Source organism: Phascolarctos cinereus, unplaced genomic scaffold (genome assembly GCF_003287225.1).
Source record: "Phascolarctos cinereus isolate Bilbo 61053 unplaced genomic scaffold, phaCin_HiC Scaffold_2;HRSCAF=192, whole genome shotgun sequence".
Taxonomy (NCBI): domain Eukaryota; kingdom Metazoa; phylum Chordata; class Mammalia; order Diprotodontia; family Phascolarctidae; genus Phascolarctos; species Phascolarctos cinereus.
In genome coordinates, this window is record NW_027555625.1 from 181,181,229 (window position 1) to 181,204,807 (window position 23,579).

The 23,579-nt window shown below is 35.2% G+C and overlaps 1 protein-coding gene across 1 annotated transcript in view; it reads left to right on the forward strand.

Moving 5' to 3' along the window:
- Positions 1-23,579, forward strand: part of CSMD1 (CUB and Sushi multiple domains 1) — a 1,378,384-nt gene that overhangs the window by 899,813 nt on the left and 454,992 nt on the right. Inside the window, exons 22-24 of the mRNA XM_078149151.1 lie at positions 14,807-14,998; positions 15,556-15,682; positions 20,724-20,926. Coding sequence (XP_078005277.1) covers positions 14,807-14,998; positions 15,556-15,682; positions 20,724-20,926 — 522 coding nt within the window. The remainder of the gene's footprint in view (positions 1-14,806; positions 14,999-15,555; positions 15,683-20,723; positions 20,927-23,579) is intronic.

The following is a 23,579-nucleotide window of genomic DNA, read 5'->3' on the forward strand; positions in this document are numbered from 1 at the left end:
AAACACCTGTCTCTCCACTGGAAATTCAATAATGAGGCTTGTTATTTGACTTTAATGCTGACCTTGGGTACTCTTTTGGATGATTTCAGCTTGTAACCAAGAGATCAGTTTTTCCTTTGAGAAATCATACATAGATTGATGTTCTGTTGCATTTAAGATCTAACCGGTGTGAGGATTTCTTCTATTAGTATGGTCTCTGTGATTCTTGCCATGTCTTTTCCTGAGTCCTCCATAAAGCAGCTGTCCAATGCATTGGAAAGCCTTTCTCTAGTAAAGGGGTTCTTAACCTGAGGTCTGAAGATCATGTATAGATTTCAGAGGGTACATGAACTTGGATTGAAAAAAAATACATTTTTATTTAAACATAGTTGGCTTTTTTGGTAACCTATGCATTTGTATGCATTTAAAAACTGAGAAAGGGGGGCAGCTAGGTGGCCCAGTGGATAGAGCACCAGCCCTGAAGTCAGGAGAACCTGAGTTCAAATCTGGACTCAGATCAAACATTTGACACTTACTAGCTGTGTGACTCTGGGCAACTCACTTAACCCCAATTGCCTAAAAAACAAAACAAAAACAAAAACTGAGAAAGGGCTCATAGGTTTTGCTAGGCTACTAAAAGAGTCCAGGACACAAAAATGGTTAAATATGTCTGCTCTGTTTCTTTTAATATTTCATAGCTAGATACCAGTGCAGCACATAGACTATTTATTTGTTATGCCTTGGTCTCATTATATGAACCACCTCCCTATTTTTCTGATCACAAATTTTCTTAATCATTTCTTTTATACCATTTCTCACATACCGGTCAATATTTGTAATTTCTACCCACGTTATACCAGTCATGAATCCCCGGGTGACTTTCATTGCTGATTTTTTAAATTGTAGTGTTTCAGAATTCACAGCTTAAATGATCATAACATGATAGGAAAAAAATACAAGATGAATATAAAAGGGGGAAGCAAGAGTCATGTAATTAAATCAAAAGCAACTAAAGGAATTATTTCAAAAGATGGCACATCTATAAAAAATAGATTATGAATATACTCTTCAAGGGATGATGGTTTAAAATTTTAAAAAACTCCCAGCACTTGACTGACAGGAGTCAGTTTATAAAATAGATCAGTTAAGTATTGTAGGAAATAAACTGTGGATGAACTTCACTACTTGAGTGAACCAAAAATAAATAAACAAGGCAAAGAATGAGCACTATCTTGTTTTCAGTTCTTTTCTGAAGAGTTGAAAACCAATTAGTTAATGTTTTTAAATTAGTTATTAATATAATTTTTTAATAGTTTGCTTGCTATGGTGAAATCACTTTCAGTTCTTTATACATGGCAATATCCCTTACATTAAGGGACTTTTAAAATAAACAGAGAAAATTACTTATCCAAAATTAAACAAGCAGGTTTGAATAAAATAAGAAAAGAGAGAACAGATCCTTATAAACACTTGAGGATTTTCAGTTCTTTATGATAGAATACATCAGATATTCATAAATTAAAGGTATTTTTCTTCCTGTTATGTTTTCAAAACTCACTTGGGCATGAAAGGATATTCTAAAGGGCTATTTAGAGTAGGGGGGAAAAAAACAAACTGTAGTCATTATAATTCTCATTGTTCGGCCTAGGTGAATGAAATGGATTATATCTGAAGCAGGTTTCTTTCTTTCTTTCTTCCTTTCTTTCTTCCTTCCTTTCTTCCTTCCTTCCTTCCTTCCTTCCTTCCCTCCCTCCTTCCTTCCTTCCTTCCTTCCTTCCTTCCTTCCTTCCTTCCTTCCTTCCTTCCTTCCTTCCTTCCTTCCTTCCTTCCTTCCTTCCTTCCTTCCTTCCCTCCTCCCTCCCTCCCTCCCTCCCTCCCTCCCTCCCTCCTTCCTTCCTTCCTTCCTTCCTTCCTTTCTTTCTTTCTTTCTTTCTTTCTTTCTTTCTTTCTTTCTTTCTTTCTTTCTTTCTTTCTTTCTTTCTTTCTTTCTTTCTTTCTTTCTTTCTTTCTTTTTAACACAGAAGTGCTTCATTCTAGAGATAAGAACTAGACCAAATACTTGGAAGTTAAAAGGTTATATCCTTTATTATTGACTCTTTTTATACTTTGAATAGGCAAAGAAGTTGCTTCTTAAAAATGTTATGGCTGGATAATTAAAAAAAAAAAATTACAACAGTAACCTTCCATCCTGGTGGATATTTGAACATATTATAACCAGGAAAATTCTATTAATGGCATATCCACTTTTTATTTGCCCCCAAGCTGGAACATTGGGAACTGGAAACGAATATTTGCTACAAAGTTAAGAGGTCAATTTTAAGTCATTTTAATACAATTCCATTTTTTTTTGGTCCTTCAGATAAAATAAGATTTGGTAAAAATTTATCTATTAATACTCTTCAAGGCCTTCAATTTCTACAAAATGGAAAATATAGGCATGTATATGTAAACTGCAGTTTATAATCTAAAGATCCAGTGTAAAAATATAGACTTTTATCTCTGCTTACTTTACAGCTTGAAAAAAAACCCAGAAGTCATCAGACTGAATTACTTAAATTATATCAATTCAAATTAAAGATAATCTTTATATTGCTTGAGAAGATAATCTTGAGTAGGTTTAAGTATAAACTGTCTTTAATATGTTTCAGGATTCACCCTGCTGATCCTACCTTAGGAATTGGATTCTTTTCTAAAGTAGTAACTAAAACAGTATCTTGCAGTTTTATATCAGGATCAAAGTATATTGTCATTTGAATGTAAGTTGGAAGAAAATTCCATTCTAATCTACTCTATTCAATGAACAGAAACCAAGAATCTGAAAGTTGGAACTGCTTCAGGTGCCTTCTAATTGAAAATATATCTGACTAGATATCTCCTGCATAATATCCCCAACAAGTGGAGATTCAGCCTTCCCTTGAAGACTACCAATGAGGGGACAGCCACTACTCCTTGGGGGTAGCCCATCCTGTTTTTTAATGGTTTGAATTGTTAAGAAATTGATTTCATGTTAAGAAATCTACATGACAGCCCTTTAAATACTCCAATATAATTTTCCTATTGTTCCTAAGTCTTCTTTACTTCAGATTAAAAATTCCTCATTCCTTCCATTGATCCTCATTTGCTGTAGACTTCAGTTCCACTCACCATTTTGTTGCATTTCTTGGAACCCTCTCCAGCTTCTCAATATCTTTCTTAATAAGTAGCATCCCAAACTAAGTGCACTATTCAAGATGTGATCTGACCAGGGCAAGAATCTCCCTACTATCACCTCTCTTATTCTAAACACTGAGTCTGTCAAGGCATTCTAAGATCACATTAACTGTTTGCCATGACACAACTTTGATTCTTATTGAGCTCATAGTCCCTTAAAATCTTCATGTCTTTTACACATGAAAGAGTTTTCTGATGATATTTTCTCCATCTTGTACTTATAGCATTATTTTTAAGGGTATAAAGGGGACTTAACATTTATTTCCATCAAATTTGATCTCTTAAAATTTGATCTATTATTCTAACCTGTCAGCATCCTTTGGGATCTTGGTTTTGTGATCTAAAATGTTATCTGCCCTCACATACTTGTGTCAGCTGTACAGTTTATTAACATGTTATATATGCCTATAGTCAAGTCAATGAAAATAATTTCAAATAGCATGGGATCAAGAATATATCCTTAGGATATTGTTAGAGACCTCCCTCTATCCTGTCCATTATTGACTCTTCTCTAGTTCTAGTCCTTCAACATGTTCTGAATCCACCTAACTTTAGTATACCACATCTTTCCAATATGTCCACAAATAAAGCATTGCTAAAAACTGTAAGATGTTTCCCTGAAACCCAGCCACTTTTTTGCCTACTGTTTTCCCTGACATACCCAATACGATTATGCTGTCAAAAAAAGGAAGTAAAGGTTAGTCTAGGATGACTTGTTACTCTTCTTGGTTTTATTTATTTAGTTTCTACCAGCTGTACTGGTAAGTCAGTATATCTCACTCTTACCCTCTCTTCATTGAAAAGGAAGCAAATCACGTTAGGGAAGGGGAAAGGAAAAGTAACTTATTAAGCATCTACTACGTGCCAGGCACTTTGCAAATATTACCTCACAACAATTCTGTGATGTGTTATTGGTCACTTGTGTTGGACTCTTCTTGACTTTAGGATTTTCTTGGCAAAGATACTGGAGTGGTTTGCTATTTCCTTCCCCAGCTCATTTTACAGAATAGGAACTGAGGCAAACAGGGTTAAGTTGTTTTCCCAAGGTGACACAGCTCCTAAGTGTCTGAGGTCACATTTGAACTCAGCTGCTCCTGACTTCAGGGCCATGGCGTTATCTACTGCACCACTTACTTGCCCCTCTGTGATATAGGTTCTATTATTATCTCCATTTTACATTTGAGGAGACTAAAGCAGATAGAGTTAAAGTGACTTACTTTAGGATTATTCAGCTAATTAAGTATCTGAGGCTAGATTTGAATTTAGATCTTCCAGACTCTAAGCCCAGCATTCTATCTATTGCACCATATAGCTGCCTTTCTTTTCAGGTGTCCTTTTGCAAAAAGCAATGGCAATTTGGACAACATGACAACACATATAATAATAACTGCCAAAAACATCATTGACAAAATCTGTAATTTCCTTGGAATAGGTATCTCAGAGTGAAGAAATCATTTATTCCAATGTAGATCGATGATGACTCTTTGTTACATATCGAATCATATTATATCATCCTCTTCATCATCATCATCATGAAACAGTTCATATTGCTTTACATACATGTAGATTTAAACTTGGTTTTCACAATAACCCTGCAATGTAGTTAGAACGTGTTTTGTTAATCCAGTTTCATTGATGAGAAAACTGATACAGATATTAAAGATTTGCTTACATTTTACACATCAAGGTGTTTATGAAACTCTGAATCAAAGAAGCAAGATGTTTTTTTTTAATGAGGTCCTATCCTTTTTCTGCTGAACTATGTTTCCTTTCTTTGAGTGTCCATAAGTACTGCTTGTAATGTAATGAGAAGATCACTACACAGACATTCAAGCTACCTAGTTTTAGGCCCAACCCTGCCACTAATTTTGCTGTGTGATCTTGGGAAAGTCATTTATGTAATTCCAAAATTCTCAGATTTTCTTTTTAGCTAGGCATGAAAATCTTATATTACTCAAGAATTCGTGAGGGGAAGATGCTATCTCTCTGAGGCTGAGAAAACTGAAGAAATAAACACATTCGCAATTGTTCCATATACTTGTAAACCTTCTGAGAATTCAAAGAAAAATGTTCCAGATAATTACATTGTGAAGGACTTACAAGTGTGCCACTATTTATAATATTTATAATCTAGGGGAAAAATTTTGAACAGAAAACAAAATTTTCATGATGACATCAAGGACACAGTTGTTCGGGGGGAGAAGGGGAGAAGATAATAGGACTACATCATATGAAAAAGACAGCTGGTTGCAGAAAGAGTGATTGACAGATCACTAATAACTCGGTTTAAAAAGAAAGAACATCTGCATGACAAGCTGTGGTTAAGTGTATTTTGGATTAAGTAGTATGAGCAATAGTAAGAAGACAGATGTTTCCCTACAAAATTGCAACCCAAATAAAATTGAAGAATGTCTGCCTATATTTGTATATCTCTATTTCTTTAAAAAAAAAAAAGCAACCAAAAAAACTGTGAAAAAAATAGTCTAGATTAATTTACATACACACATGTACCTTCTTAAAGGTTTGGGCATTTATTGGCTTAGGTAGTACATTCTGGAGGTTGAATTATGTCTATAGTGTACTATGCTTAGAGTCAGAAAGACCTTAGTTCAAATACATCTTTATATACTAGTTAGCTATATGACTGTAGGCAAGTAACTTAACCTGACTGCCTCATTTTCTTGATTTGAAATACAAGGGAGTTGGACCCAATGACCTACGATGACCAGAGGTGGTCCTTTCCAGCTCTAAATCTACTATCCTATAAACCTTCTGGATGATTGCATAAACATGAATGAATTAAATTTGCTTTTATATTCATTTATTCATTCATGGATTCTTCTAAATGACCTTACAAGACATCCATGTTTAAATAAAAACATCTACAAAGGTTACTGAGACTGCTTTTACAAGCCACATATAAAAATATTTTTTACTGTATCATACTCACACCTTATTGATCTCTAGAGAAGGGAATGTCACTTTCTTAATAAGCATTTGTATTGCTTAAGAATTCTCACTGTCTTCTGGGAGTCAAAATGGTGGAGTATGAAGTAAGTCACTTTTGCCTTCCCTTATTGACCTCTGAAAGCCCAGAAAATATTGCCCAGAAAAACCCTGGAATAGCTTAATGAGCAGAAAGATGGGATGCATCAGTCTTGTAGCCCAAGAAGCTTTAGGGGATTAACAGAAAAAGCCTCTCTCACTCTGGGGAAGGTGGGGCAGTACAGAACTGGAGGCATCCCAGCAAGCCAGTGGAAAGCCCCACCTCAGTATACCAGGTAGAGCTCCTGAACCCAGGGTGGAGGGGCAGGCAAGCACCAACACCAGGACCCCCAAGTGCCTGAGTACAGGCAGGGGAATCTGTAGATACCAGCTCAGAAAACCATCATGTACAATGGTGTTCTCCAGCAGCCAAATCTCAAAGCTCTAGACTGACAAACATCCTCCAGCAGCAAAACATCCCTGTGCAAGGCCCAGGTGAGCAGGAGCCAAAGAAAGGAGTGCAAGGCCTAGGTGAACAGGAGCCAAAGAAAGCAGCATAAGGCCCTGGTGAACAGGCATCCCCCAGGGACCAGACTCCCCATCCCTACCCTTCAATCTCCAGTATTGCTGATTCCAGCCCAATGCCAGGTAAGCTGCCAGAACCCTACAGCCTCCAGCTGCTAGCACCTGAGGCCCCAGCACACAAAGCCAGTGACCAGGCCCCATGTTCCCACCACAAGAAGCTTGGGGGGCAGCAGGTGGCACAATAAATAGAGCACCAGTGCTGGAGTCAGGTGGACCTGAGTTCAAATCCAGCCTCAGACACTTGATACTTACCAGCTGTGTGACCCTGAGCAAATGACTCGACCCCCATTGCTTAGCCAAAAGAGAGAGAAAAAAAAAAAGCTTTGGTCAGTGCCCCCTACTCACTCACAGGAGAGCTCAATTTTTTTTAAAAGTCAAGAAATAAGCAAACATAATAAGCAAAATGAAACGGACAATGACCATAGATTGTTATTACGAAGACAGGGAAAATCAAGGCAGAAATTCATAAGAGAACAACATTGTCAATATACCCACATCTAAAATCACAAAAGGGAATATGAACTGATCTCAAGCACAGAAAGTCTTCTTGGAAGAGCTCAAGAAGGATTTTAAAAGTCAAATAAGAGAAGAAAAATTGGGGAAAGAAATGAGGGGTATGCAAGAGAGAGTCAATAGCTTGAAAAACAAAGGACAGAAATTAACTGTAGAAAACAAGTACTTAAAAAATACAATTGGCTAAATGGAAAAAAGCACACTGAAGAAAACAACTCCTTAAAAAGCAGAATTGGCCAATTGGAAAAGGAGGGACAAAAACTCACTGAGGAGAACTCCTTAAAAAGTAAATGGACCAAATGGAAAAGGAGGTACAAAATCTAACAGAAGAAAACAATTAATTAAAATTTTGAATTGGGCAAATGGAAACTAATGACTCTATGAGAAAGGAGAATCAGTCAAACAGAAACAAAAGAATGAAAAAATAGAAGAAAATGTAAAATACCTCCTTGGTAAAACAACTGACCTGGAAAATAGATCTAGGAGAGATAATTTAAAAATTATTGGTCTACCTGAAAACCATGGTGAAGAAAAGGACCTGGACAGCATCTTTCAGAAAATCATCAAAGAAAACTGCCCTGAGCTCTGAGAACCAGACGGTAAGATAGTGATCAAAAGAATCCACCCATCACCTCCTTACAGAGATCCTAAATTGAAAACGCAAAGGAATATGGTAGCCAAATTCCAAAATTAACAGGTCAAAGAGAAAATACTGTAAGCAACCAGAAAGAAACAATTTAAATATCATGTAACCACTGTCAGGATTATGCAGGACCTAACAGTTTCTACATTTAAAAGATTGTAGGACACGGAATACAATATTCCATTAGGTAAAGGAGCTTGGATTACAAAGCAAGGATCAGCTACCCAGCAAAACTGAGCATAATCGTTCAGGAGAAGAGAATGGATATTCAATGAAATAGAAGACTTCCAAACCTTCCTGATGAAAAGACCAGAGCTCAACAGAAAATTTGATCTTCAAATGTGATTCAAAAAGACATAAAAAGGAAAAACAGGACAGAAAAAAACAACATTATTAACAAGGGCAAACTGTTTGTATCCCTAAAAGGGAAGATAATACTTGTAACTCTTGAGAACTGTATTGTTATTATGCCATTTAAAAGGGGTATGCATAGAGGGGGTAGGTATAAGTTGACTTTGATGTAATGATAAAAAAAATCTAATTAAGTGGATTTAATGGATCTAATTAAGGAATTGTACTGGGAGAAGAGGAAAGGAGGAGGCAGACAAGGGTAAATTATATTGCATGGAAAGGCACAAAAACATTACAGTAGGGAGAAAGAAGGGAGAGAGATGAGCATTGTTTGAACCTTACTCTCATCAGATTTGATTCAAAGAGGGAAGAACATAATCAGTTAGGTATAGAAATCTAAGTTACCCTGTAGGAAGTAGGACAAGAAAGGGAAAAGAAGAGGGAGGGGGTAAATAGAAAGGAGGGAAGAAGTAGTAAAGGTAAAGGGGAAAAGGAGGGAGGGTGGTTTGAGGGAGGCAGCGGTCAAAAGCAAAACACTAGTGAGGAGGGAAAGGGAGAAAGGAGAAAGAAAAGCATAAACAAAGGGGTGGGAAGTAGGATAGAGAGACACAAATAGTAATCATAACTGTGAATGTGAATGGGATGAACTTTCCCATAAAATGGAAGTAGATAGCAGAGTGGATTAAAAACCATACTCCCACAATATGTTGTTTACAAGAAACACATTTGAAGCAGAGGGATACACCCAGAGTAAAGGTAAAAGCCTGGAACAGGATATATTATGCTTCAGTGAAGTAAAACAAAACAACAACAACAACAACAAAAACAGGAGTAGCAATCTTGATTTCAGACAAAGCAAAAGCAAAAAGAGATCTAATTAAAAGAGATAAGGAAGGAAACTACATCCTGCTAAAAGGTACCATAGACAATGAAGCAATATCATTACTAAACACATAAGCACCAAGTGGTATAGCATCCAAATTTTTAGAGAAGTTAAGAGAGTAACAAGAGGAAATAGACAACAAAACTATACTAGTGGGGAATCTCAATCTCCCCTTCTCAGAACTAGATAAATCTAATCACAAAATAAACAAGAAAGAGATGAATAGAATTTTAGAAAAGTTAGATAGGGATGCCCTCTGGAGAAAATTGAATGAAGATAGAAAGGAATATACTTTTTTCTCAGTGGTACATGGCATCTACACAAAAATTGACCATGTACTGGGGCATAAAAACCTTACAATCCAATGCAGAAAGGCAGAAATATTAAATGCATCCTTTTCAGATCATGTTGCAATAAAAATTACATGTAATAAAGGACCATGGAAAGATAGACTAAAAATTTAATGGAAACTAAATAATATAATCCTAAAGGATGAGTGAGTCAAACAACAAATCATGGAAACAATCAAAAACTTCATCCAAGAGAATGACAATAATGAGACAATATTCCAAAAGTTATAGGATGCAGCCAAAATGGTTCTTAGGGTAAGTTTTATATCTCTCAATGATTAAATGAATAAAATAGAGGAAGAGGACATCAATGAATTGGGCATGCAACTAAAAATTAGAAACAAATTAAAAATCCCAAATTAAATACCAAATTAGAAATTCTGAAAACCAAAGGAGAGATTAATAAAATTGAAATTAAGAAAATTATTGAACTAATAAATAAAATTAAGAGCTACTTTTATGAAAAAAAACAATAAAATAGATAAACTTTAGTTAATTTAATTTAAAATAAGACAGAAGAAAACCAAATTACCAGCATCAAAAATGAAAAGGGTGAATTCACCACCAATGAAGAGGAAATTAAAATAAAAATTAGGAACTATTTTGCCCAACTGTATGCCAATAAATTTGACAATTTCAGTTAAATTGCTGAATATTTACAAAAATATAAATTGCCCAGATTAACAGAAGAGGAAATAAAATACTTAAATGATCCCATTTCGGGAAAAGAAATTTAACAAGCAATCAATGAACAAAGTAGGAGAGTAAGGAAGTTTACCTATCAAATCTATGGAGAAAGGAAGAATTTAAGGCCAAACAAGAGATAGAGAACATTATGAAATGCAAAATGGATGACTTTCATCATATTAAATTGAAAAGCTTTTGCACAGACAAAGCCAATGCAACCAATATTTGAAGGGAAGGAGAAAGCTGGGAAACAATTTTTACAGCCAGTATCTCTGATAAAGACCTCATTTCTAAAATATATAGAGAACTAAGTTGAATTTATAAGAATACAAGTCATTCCCCAGTAGATAAATGGTCAAAGGATATGAACAGGCAATTTTCAGAGGAAGAAATTAAATCTATAGTCATATAAAAATATGCTTACATCACTATTGATAAGAGAAATGCAAATAAAAACAACTTTGAGGTACTGTCTAACACCATCTGATTGGCTAATATTACAGAAAAAGAAAATGATGAATGTTGGAGAAGATGTGGAAAAATTGGAACACTAATTAATTGTTGTTGGAGTTGTGAACTGATCGAACCATTCTGGAGAGCAATTTGAACTATGCCCAAAAGGCTATAAAACTGTGCATACAGTTTGACCCAGCAATAGCACTTCTAAGGCTGTATCCCAAAGAGATCATAAAAATGGGTAAAGGACCCACATGTACAAAAATATTTATAGCAGCTTTTTTTTTTGTGGTGGCAAAGAATTGGAAATTGAGGGGATGCCCGTCAATTGGGGAATGGCTGAGCAAGCTGTGGTATATAAATGTAATGCAATACTGTTGTGCAATAAGAAATGATGAGCAGGTGGACTTCAGAAAAACCTAGAAAGACTTTTATGAACTGATTCTGAGTGAAGTGAGCAGAACCAGGAGAACTTATACACAGTAATAACCACACTGTGCAATGACTGCTCTTCTCAGCACTGCAAGGATCTAAGACAACTCTAAAAGACTCACAATGGAAAAAACTATCTACATCCAGAAAAAGAACTATGGTATCTGAATGCAGATGGAAGCATACTATTTACTCTTCTTTTCTTTTGTTGTTTTGTTTTGATTCTTCTTTCTCCTAGTTCCTCCCATTGGTTCTAATTCTTCTTTACATCATGACTAATGTGAAAATATGCTTAATATGAACATCTAAGTAGAGTCTATATCAGATTACATGCTGTTTTTGGGAGGGGGGAGCAGAGGGAGGAGGAGCAAATTTGAAACTCAAAATCTTATAGAAGTGAATGTTGAAAACTAAAAATTAATAAATAAATTGTTTAATAAAAAAAAAAAAAAACAATTCTCAGTGTCAGAGATGGGAAGAAGTAATCTTGATGACCCTCTGTGTTAGGGCTTTAACCAACTGTAGAAGATAAACAAAAATGTCTCTTTTACTTTTGTTTTAAAATCTCAAGAGATGGAGTTCCCATAATTCTCACTTCAGCTTTTGCCCTTCACTGGCGCATGACAAGTGGGGAAAAAAAGCATCAGCCACTTGAATTGTTTTATCTGAATTATACCCAAGCAATTTGCTTACTTGATATTCTCTCATCCAATAAATTGATAGTTGTGGGGGTTTTTCTGGTCATTTACTGTCCATTCACATAATTTAAGTTCCCCTTTCTTCCCCTTAACCTTTCCTGTTTCCCATACCCATACACACAGATACGTTTTAGGGTGCCAACATAAGTCTATCTATCTGATGTCAAAATAACAAGGTGAAAAGTAAGGTTAACCTAATGGTTAATGTTATATGAAGGGGAAAGTACACATTATTCTCTCAAACTATCTATATTATGGTAGACAAGTCACTTAACTTTCCTAGGTCTAAGTTTCCTTGATGATAAAATGAAGTGGTTGGAATACATGACCTCTGTGGTCCTTTCCATAAATCTTAATCCTATGACTGATTTTTGAGAAGTTCAAAAACTTATAAGTTTTTATATTCTTAGAGCTGAAAGAGGGTTAAAATATTGTTTAGTCTAACTCCCTAACATAAATTCTGAAGAGGCAGTTGTAGGTCATGTTGATGTGGGGATTCCTATTTAGTTTGTCCTTGGAGGTCCCTTCCAACTCCAAGGTCTTATGAATCTTCGGTACACTGATATAGTTAGCATTTGTATCAACTTTGACCCTTTTCCATCTCAAAGTCAAAAAAGTTTAGGTAAATCATACACAGGGCTTTGTGAATATTAGGAATGTTAATACAGAAGGGAAAGTAACATAGCTGAGCTAGACTCTCACTATTTATTATCCATATGAACATGGTAAGCTGATTCCCTTCTCTAGGCCTCAATTTTCCTACTTGATTTTGATTAAGGGCTTTGTACTGAGATGCTTTGAACAACAACAAAAAAAATGGAATGATTCTTATTTTTATTGTTTAGTTGGTTTAGTACATTTAAATAAAATAGAATTTTGATAAAATAGTTAAATTATAAATTCAAAACTTAAGAGCCAAATGAACCATCTAATTCAACTCCCCTCATATTATAGAAGAGGTAGCTAAGGAACAGGGAGGTTAAATGACACACCAGAGGCTACATAGGTAGTAAGCATCAAAGAAAGAATTTGAACCTAATTTTTCTGACTGCTGTATCTTTGCCAAGAGAAACCCAAAATGGGGTCACAAAGACTGGATGTGACTGAAATGACTGAACAACAACAACCCAAAATTTCTGACTCCAGAGCCAGTGTTCTTTCCGCTGTGCAATTTGTTAATTACCTCACATGTCAAAGGCACTATGCTAGGTCCTTGGGACAGAAAAAGAAAAATAAAACAAAACAAACAAACAAACAAACAAAAGCACACAAAAATGAAAGTGTTTGTCCTCAAGGAGCTTGCATTCTTTTGATTTTGACCAGCCATTTCTTTCTGGCCTATGCCATAGGAAAGTTAGCACTACGACTCTTATACCTTCCCTATTTCTATATTTTCCATGTGGAAATTGAATATTTCACTTTTTAGTAGTTCTAATATATATGGTATTATTTAAGCTGTCATGTGTATCTTGAATCATAATTACATTCACTCTGCTTAAAAAATTATAGTGAAGCATAATGAGTAAGTTAAAAAAAACAGGCCACTCCCACACCTATACAAATTATCTTTTCTTACCATTCTGGTTAAAATGTAGGTGCTTTCTCCAGTCATCTTACATTTATAGTAGTAATGCAGAAACTGTTCTTTTTTTTTTTTTTAACATGAGAATGAGATAAGTTTCATGACTTTGGAGAAGTTTTCTAAGAGGCTGATGTCCCAACAGGAATCCTTGACGGTTTTGTGGAAATGAGAATATACTTTCAGGAACAATGAAAGAAAGAACAAATAGCCCATGCAAGCCCTACACCAAGTTTTAAACAGTATTTTTTAAAAATTGTCAAAATTTACATCCTGAAGTGGGGGAGAAATATGTGAAAGTATAAGGCTGTCTTCTAAGATCGCTTACAAAATATTGCTTCACATAAAAACAATATACAGTTTTAGGTGCAGACAAACCTAAATCTTCCTTTCAGTCATCTATTTCTTTGTGTTTAACAGCTTCTATTCTCTCACTCATTATAATGATTTATTTATTGAATTTCTGTTGTGGAGGGAATTGCTCAACTCAGAGCCCTGTATCAAAAAGAATATGGCATGTGGCTATTTTAGGGACCCTAATACTTTCACAGGGGAAGAACTATATTCTCTTTCTCCAAAGTCATGAGATCTTTGAAGGAAAGGGGCTGAGGACAATAAACTGTCAGAGCTCCAAGCTGGTGTTAACAATTCAGTCCCTGTTTAGAACTAAGCGGAGAATAAGCACCACTAACTGCAGTTCCCCTTTCTGGATGTAAGTGCTTGAAGAAAAAAAACAACAACAAAACAAAACAACAAAAATAGCAAAGATGGGGCAATGTGAGGCAAAGGTAAGGAGGACAGCAGTGACTGGTTGAGAAGTCTTCCAGATAAGTTTGCTATGATATACTAACAGGTCCTAATTTAGCAGTTGGTGGCTACCAATTAAAATTGCTTTAGCAAGTGATTATATAGAATTCATTGAGGTAAAAATAATCTGCAAGAAACTGAAGTAGTAAATAACAAATTTACTGATAAATAAGTTATGAAACATTTCAGAAAAGAAATGCTGAGTAAATGAAGGGGAAGACTTTATTTCTATTTATAATAATTACTGAAAAGAGCATATCATTTATTTCTCTGTCCCTTCTCTCCTTTAGATAATATTCTTCATTTTGTTTCTATACTTACTGTGGATTATTTAGATTTTGCACTTGGTAATATCTTTGGAGTAATGAAATGAACACTGGATATCAAGCCTGGGGAATCTGTTTAAATCCCAGCTGACACACTCTCTGTCTCTCTCTCTTTTTCTCAAAAATGCACACACACACACACACATAAGACCAAAGGCAAGTCATAGTAACTTACTTTATAAGTCTCCTCTGCCACATATATAAATTGAAGGATCTGGAAGAGATAATTGCTAAGGTTGCTTCCAGCTCCAAGTTCTAAGAATTTACCTTTTCTTTTTTTCCTACTGACAACATGTATCCCCTGTTTTTTCCCCCCTTGAAGGTTTTGATCTAGTAAAATGTGAAGATCCGGGAATCCCAAATTATGGCTATAAGATCCGAGATGAAGGGCATTTTACTGACACCATCGTCCAGTACAGCTGTAATCCTGGATATGCGATGCATGGTAGTAGCACCATGACCTGCTTGAGTGGAGACCGAAGAGTGTGGGACAAGCCTTTGCCTTCATGCATTGGTAATTTTGACTAGGTCTTACAGAAATTATCTGTGTAACACTGTCAACCTCTAATTCCAGTAATGAATGTGTTTAGTCATGTCTCTGAACTTTTGGAGACAGGGAATATATTTTTCCTCATCCTCTCCCTCCTCTGTTGAGGAAATATACTAGCTAAGATGAAACTCCATTGTTCATAAAATTGGGGAGGTCTTTCCAGCCTCTCCCTTATCCTTATTCACATTGTGGATTTTTCAAACATGGAAACAATACTTTCTAAAGCTATTGTATTGAGGTATTTAATATACATATGTTTATTTGGACCCAAGTCATTGCATTATTTCCATATCTTCTGACTTTAAATCAGAAATTGGTACTTTCTCAGTTTGTAGTATGAAGAGTTTTCAGGGAATGATGAAGCTAAGGAAATAGGGAGAGAAAGAGTTCTTAAAAGGTTTCAAAATGTAAAATCATATCTTTATTTTTTTGCTTAAAATGTTAATCAATGCAAAAAATCATGCAACACAGTAGTATCCAAAATAGGATCGCATATTGATATGCTTTTGTTTTCTCCTCAGCTGAATGTGGTGGTCGAATCCATGCTGCCACATCCGGTCGGATTTTGTCTCCAGGTTACCCTGCACCTTATGACAATAATCTTCACTGCACATGGATCATAGAAGCAGACCCAGGGAAGACCATCAGGTAGTCATTTTACTATGTGCTATGCTGTTTTGGAGAATGTAGGTTCTGTGTGCTATGCCTGAAGGAAAAGTGGGGGAGTCATATTACATTAGGCAGTTATCTTTCAGCTGTGGAAGATAGTTTATAAGCCACCCAGGGTTTATGTACATCTTCTCTAAAGACTACTCTAGATGGAGTTTCTGCACTTCTCTTTGGCTCAGTTTCTCACTTGGATATACATTTGGAAATCTTGAATTAAAATGCACTTAGTAGTCTCACCCAGAATACATGTTCATGGATATATTAAAATGATGGCACAAGAGAAATCCAGCCATGAGCTACAGATAAGAAGAAAATAATTAAACTGTATAAAAATGGTAGAAGAAAGAACAAAGTAATTATTCTGTTTCTAATGAAAATCTGAATTGATTCTAGTGAACTTTTTTTAACTTTATGAAAAAATGTCAAAAAAACCTTAAATAATTCATGTTAATGCCTCACCATATTTTTTTAAGTCTAAACTTCAGTATGAAAGTGAATTATAATTATTATGATGGCCTCCAAGTGAATATGAAAAAAAATTCAATAAATAGGGAAAATAGGATGGAGTGAAAGAATATCTGTATTTTATTTAAAGTTCAGTACTCTCTTCTCTTGTGAAATTCGCCCTTCCTGACACTCATTTGGCTTTTTTTTAATGGGAAGTGTCGCATAATGGTAAAATAGAGCACTGAATTTGGAATCATATAATTAAGACCTGAAACTGTTTCTTAGCATCTGTGTGACCTTGTCCAGCTCACATTCCATTTCTGGGCCTCTGTATCTTCCCCTGTCAAGTAAGCAGGCTGGACTAAATGTCTGTAATCCCTTCAGGCTCTAAAACCTCTAATCTACCTGTCAGTTTCCAGCCCTTCAGAAGAAAGACCCTTCATCTATCAATATCTAGCAATCTAAGAATAGTAAGAGGGTGCAATGGATGGAGTGTGGGGCCAGAAGTCAGGAAGACCAGAATTCAAATCTGGACTTACATACTTACTAGCTGTATGTCCCTGGGCAAGTCACTTAAATTTTATTTGCTTCAGTTTCTTTATCTGTAAATTGAGAATAATAACAGCACTTCTCTTCCAGGGATGTTTTGAGGCTCAAGTGAGATACTAATTTTAAAGAGCTTAGCGCAGTGCCTGGAACATAATAACCATTACATATGTTAGCTATTGTTATTATCAAGGTAGAATTAGTAGTAGCAGATATGAAAACTCATTGTAACCATGTGAACAGAGCAATTATTGACTATTGCATCATAACCAGTGAATGATAATAGAAGGAAAAAATATTTCCATCTGCCATTTTCTCAAAGTGAAGTGAGATTTAAAAACAGATAAATGTTGAGACATAATTTAAAATGATAATCATTTGAGTGATAGAATGTATTTGAGCACATAGTATGAAAATCGGTGGCCTTCATTTATTATATTTGTATCCCCAACTCCTAACAGGATGCCCAACATATGATCAGCATTTAATAAATGCTTGCTGATTGAGTTCTTGAAGGTAAATAGCACTTTTCCAACTTTAGACAAAGCACCTCAGTGTTTCTCAAATGTATACTTCTCAAAGTCTTAGTGCAGTTTTAAATTATTAAAGCTTAAAATAGACCTGTATTTAATAGTTTTAAGCTAAGAAAGCTTAAAATTACAGTAAGACTTTGCTCACATTCTATTGAGTTCAAAAATCATTTTTTTTATCTAAGTAACAGAAAAATCCTGAGAATTTGTATTTTATTTTTATGATTAAAACATGATGTGTTTATATATGCACATATAAATGCATTGGGGTTATGTCTAGAACATGAATAACAAAATAAATAACTATAAATCTGAATTTCTCTAAGGGCTCTATTTAGAAAGCAGAGATAGCCAGACTTCTTTATTTATATACGATGTTTTGAGGAAGAAAAGGCTCCCAAATTAACATAGATTTGAGGAAGTCAGTAGAACAACACAGGTTTAGAAAAACAATGGCTATTCTTTCCCTTTACCTGTAAGTGGATTGTGATACTAGTCACATTTCTAATCAAAATAAGACAAAATGAACCTTTCCTGCTTTCAAACTAAATTCGTTTTCTGGTTTTGCAGCTCTTAGAGCTATAAACTTTCATCTTGTTCTCCTTACTATAAGTAAAGAAAGCAAACTGCATTTAGAGGATTGGCAGAAATGTCCCAATATGGCAGCTGAGCTGCTTATTGCTATGACACATATGCTAGAAAGTGGTTTGGTGTTTAGGGAAACTGTCATGACATAAATTGTGGGGAATCTGAACATCAGGGTATATAGGAAAACCAATGCTATAATACAGTTGTATGAAGTACAATTAGGGATTCTGTTGTAGTATTCAATGTAAGCTTTCTGTCTTTCTGATCTTTCTTGTTTACCTATCATGCCTTTTTTTCATAGCTTTCTTGCCTTTCTATTTTATTTTTATTTCTTGACTTTCTCTTGCTTTCTTGTCCTTTTAAAAAATGCTTGAAGTTTTAAAAATGTTATCTTCTATCAAATGTTTATCCACCTGGATTGTTGGATCCATGAACGAAAAGGAATGAAGCTTTTGACAATTCTTCAGCTAGCCTAATTCCTTAAATACATTTTTATTCTCTTAGGTTTTAGTTCTATTGACTATTGTTTATTTCCATGTCTCCTTACACAAGGTTATTAAAAATGCTTTATTTCTTTAATGTAAAAAGACATTGTTATAGGCGATTTGGGCTTGGAGGAGGTCTGTAATTTAAACATGTGCATTAGGAAGTAGCTACCTGAGTTGAATTTAATTAAAAGTTTAATCACAAGAGGTTGTTGTAAATTTAGCTACGTTAAGAATTCTTTGTAAACATTTCTGCAGGAGACCCAGCATATTTCATTGCTGAGCACAGCTATAATTTATATAATAAAGGTAATAGTAACATAAACATCTTTCAAGAAGCAGCATTAAAGGCTCTGTTTTACATAAATTTTATGTGTGTATGTTGTTCCCTAGTTTTAATTGCTTTTCTGTAAGTGTAATTGTCTGGAAAACTGTCTTTGAAAGTACTTCTTTAATCTTATACAAGAAAATGTATTCAGGTGTTTGAACAACGGACTGTATGTAAAACTGAAAGACTTTTTTTTCAGAATAATCATAATAATAACTAGTGTTTATGTAGCACTTTAAGGTTTGCAAAGGACTTTACATTTGTTGTACATTTGACCCTCAAAACAATCCTATCAGGTAAGTACTATTATTATCACCATTTCACAGATGAGGGAACTGAAGCGAAGGAATGATAAATGATTTGTCATACAGTTAAATATGTATTTGAGGCAGGATTCATAACTCAGGTCTTCTGAACTTCAATCTAGGGCTCTATCCATTGTCCCATCTTCAGAATTATAACTATGTCCCTCCTGATGTATTTAGTTCATAGGATTTACAACTGAAAGTAAATTTAAAGATCATCTAACCCAACCCCCACATTTTATAGGGAAAGAAACTGAGGCTCTGAAGGCATCAAGATATGTCAAGACTGCACAGGAAGCAAGGGACAGAGCCAGAATGCCAACCTAGGTCCTCTGCCCCCAATTTCAATGCTCTTTCCATTACCTCACCCTGGATATTCTGATGCCAGTACTTGGCATCAGCAAAATAATGAAGGAGATGGACTCTGTCTTTGACTTTCCCAGGTTTCTACTTTTATTGCTTTATATTATATCATTCATCTCCTTAGCAGTCCTTACCCACCACTTTCAGGATTTAATGTTGCATTTGTTTTTCCTGTCATTGGAACAAAGTCAATAAACTTTCCAATCTGTTACGGCTAGTTTTCATTCTTTCTTCCCCTATCCCCCAAAATACCCTTCATTACCAACACAATATATTACATATCTAGATAGAAGTTGGCCCCATACCAAACCTGATATTGAGTACTGGAACAGTGCTGTCTATATATTTCAACTACTGCTATTTTCTGCAGGATATGTCACAATCTTAATATTTGTAACCCTACCTTGCCAACTCTCAATTAGTACCATGTTCTCTCTCAAAATGAGGTATTCCATTTCTATTTGGTTTTATAAAACTATACAATAATTGATTGTTACATGGGTTTGTTATTTTTAAAAATAATTTTGAGATTGCATTGCAATTTTGAAAGCGCTGTGTATTTGTGGAGGAAATAGTGATAAATGCATGTGGTCAAAATTTTTAGGTTCTTTTCAAGTATGCTATAGAGATGGTATTATATTAAAAGAAATGTCCTATGTTTTATGAATAGTAAGAGATATTTTATTTCAAAATATGGCACATATAAACTTAAAGAAGTGTGGTTTATTTTTAATGTTTCAGGATGTGCATCATATTGTTAATTCAGCTACATTACTATTTATGCACAAGATATAATAAGTGAAAGTGCTAAAATCAGAAAATTCCCAAACCATAGATTTACTTTGTTGTTATTTTAGCTAAACTCTTTTCCATGTTTATGTCATATCCATCAGGGCTACAGATTAGGGATAAAAATCAACTAGTATATCTGAATTTTTTTGTTTCTTGAGGCATAGCAAGTGTTCTTAAACTGCAATCAGTCAATCAAATTAAAGCATGCACAATTGTTATAGAAAAGGATATTTGGGATATAACATATTCTTGCCTATATGTTGGTATTTCAAACATATTTATTTGGTTTTGTAAGTGAATTAACAGAAACAGATACAATAGCTGAACTGATCCGACAGATACAAAATGTGTTTCTGAGTGGGAAATCACCTCTTAGACATTATTTTTTTCATGTAACATATGCTACCACCTCTAGTGGGGGACTGAGAAAACACTAATAGCATATTGATTGCAGGTGTTTTCAATCTACCTTTGCTTCATCACAATGAGAAACTCTTTCTTAGTCTGTGCTGTGGCATAACCACGCTTCGTAATGGCCAGTTCTGAAAGATGGAAATTTTTAAGATCTAAAAGGAGGTTATTTTCTCTTAAATTTATAACCCATTAATGTTTCCTGTTTTTTCTCTTCTTTCACAGTCTCCATTTCATTGTTTTCGACACTGAAATGGCTCATGACATCCTCAAGGTTTGGGATGGTCCAATAGATAGCAACATTTTCCTGAAAGAATGGAGTGGGTCTGCTCTGCCTGAGGACATCCATAGCACCTTCAACTCATTGACCCTTCAGTTTGACAGTGACTTTTTTATCAGCAAGTCAGGATTTTCCATTCAATTCTCAAGTAGGTGGAACTCAAACTTTTCTTTAAATCTGAATTACGATGAGGGGGAAAAAGGCTTCTTTTTCTTTTTTAAGTGTTGCATTAAACAGACAGATTGCCCTGAGAGGAAAGAATTTGAGCTTTTGAAACATTAGGTTTGCCTGATAGATTCTGGTCACTGCAGATAAATACCAATAATTCACCCCAGTAATTATAAGACCATAAATGCTCTTGTTAATTTGTGGATATCAGGGTCTACATCTGAGTCCCTGGCCACAGATTGGAATCTGGTACTAAGCAAAACTGTTAAGTATTAAAGTTTTGTCTTTGGTACTTCTTTCTGTACTCAGACTGCCCAAATCATAAATCCTTCCCAGGTACTATTCTATTTCATTAGGGTTGCATTCTCTGATCTGGAACTCATCTTGTCCAACTTCAGATTTATGTATTCAGTTTCTCATTGGCTTAGGGTTCAAGATATGAATAATGAATAACTTAATAAATAATCTACATTAATAGATACCATGTTCATTTTAATAGTGAGTTTCTAATAATTATTCAAATATTAGGAATATCAGGAGGATGAAGGAAATGATTTTCCTTTCAATATTCCTGGAATACTACAAATATTCTTCCTCAAAGTTCAGGTCTGGTCATATCACTTTCCTTACTCAGTAAACTCCAGTGGCTCCTTATCAGCTCTAGAATCAAACATAAAATCGTGCACTTGATGTTCAAAGCTCTTCATAATAGGTCCTCTATGGCCTTTCCAATCGTCTTACACCTTATGACCCCCTCACAGATTCTTTGACAATGACCCCTCAAGACACTCTATCTCTCAACTTGGGGTATTTTCTTTGTCCTCTTTTCCATGCCTAGAATTCTCTCCTTCCTCATTTCAGTCTCCTATCATCCTTGACTTCCTTCAAGTCCCACTTTTAACTCTATCTCATATTTCTAGTGCTTTCCCTCTGTTCATTATCTCCCATTTATTCTATATGTATCTTGTTTGTACATAGTTGATTAGATGTTACCTCCCCCATTAGAATATAAGCTCCTTGAGAGCAGGGACTGTCTTTGTTTCCTTTCTTTGTATCCCCAATATTTAGTATAGCACCTGGCACATAGGAGGTACATAGTAAATGTTTGCTGACTGAGAATCAGGAAGACCTTAGTCAAAAATCATGCCTCAGACACTTACTAGTTATGTGACTCTGGGCAAACCACTTTAAATCTTTCAGTTTGCCTCAGGTTCCTCAGTTGCAAATTTTTTTTTCTTCAGTTGTGTCCAACTTTATGTGACACCATTTGAGTTTTTCTTAGCAGATAGTGGAGTGGTTTGCCATTTCCTTCTCCAGCTCATTTTACATATGAGGAAACTGAATCAAATAAGGTTAAGTCACTTGCCCAGGGTCACCGAGCTAGTAAGTGTCTGAAGCCAGATCTGAACTCATAAAGATGAGTTTTCCTGATTCCAAGCCCAGTGCTCTAACTACTGCACCATGCAGCTGCCCTACTAATCTGCCAAAAGGGGATAATAATAGCATTTATTTCATAGAGCTTTTGTCTGGCTCATATAGAATATTATATAAATCATTTTGTAAACCTTAAATCACTATATAAATTCTATTATTAATTATCACAAATCAATTCTTATTTAATATCAAATTGAATTTACATTTATACATAGTCTAAATCTGACAAATTACTTGTGAGTTGTTCTTGTGTAACATATGGAACTTACCCTAGGCTCTTAAAGTTCATGATGCTTTGGAAAGTTAATAATAAAAATTACATTATAGTCTTCATGCCTGCCCCTTCTGGTTTTGAAGAGCTAAATAAAAAAGGTCATCTGGGGAAATAGAAGAGAAGAAAATCTCTCCCTACATCTTTATTTGATTCTCTGTCAAAATTGGAATTATGTCCAGGTTAAGCAAACGCTGACCTTCACTTAGTGGATGACCCACAAAACAGTTAGACATTAGCACTTGCCTACTTATTTATATGATCAAGAAGGAAAGTTTTAAAAAGCCTAACTATATAGCTACAAAAGAAGCTACAGATATTGGGGTAGATATGTCAGTGGAGAGGTCAGTGAAACTTCGTGAAAATATGTACCCCATCTCCAATACCTGGTGTGAGGGTACAACTGATCTTTTCTGTGATAAGGGCCCAGGAGCTAACATTCTCACTTATTGTTGTTCAGTTGTTTTCCGTCATGTCCAACTCCTCATGACCCCATTTGGGGTTTTCTTGGCAAAGAAACTGGAGTGGTTTGCCCTAATTTTACAGATGAGGAAACTGAGACAAACAGAGTTAAGTGACTTGCCCAGGGGAACAGAGCTACTGAGTGTCTGAGGCCAGATTCGAACTCAGGAAGATGAATCCACTGCACCAATTAGCAGCCCTGACATTCCCATACCAACTCACTTTTATATATTCCATTCAACACCAAGAGACACTAGGGAAAACTCCAACCTATCTCTGTGGTATTCAGAGAGCTGCTGCCCCTGTCCCCTAGATCTTTCCCTTTCTTTCCTGCCTACTGGAATATGTTCTCCCTTCAGGGCACATTTCTGTGGACTCTAGCCACAAAAGATTTACATCATGAGTTGGCCACAAAACATGGCTTTAGTTCATTTAAACAGTTTATTTAATCATACTCATAGAACAA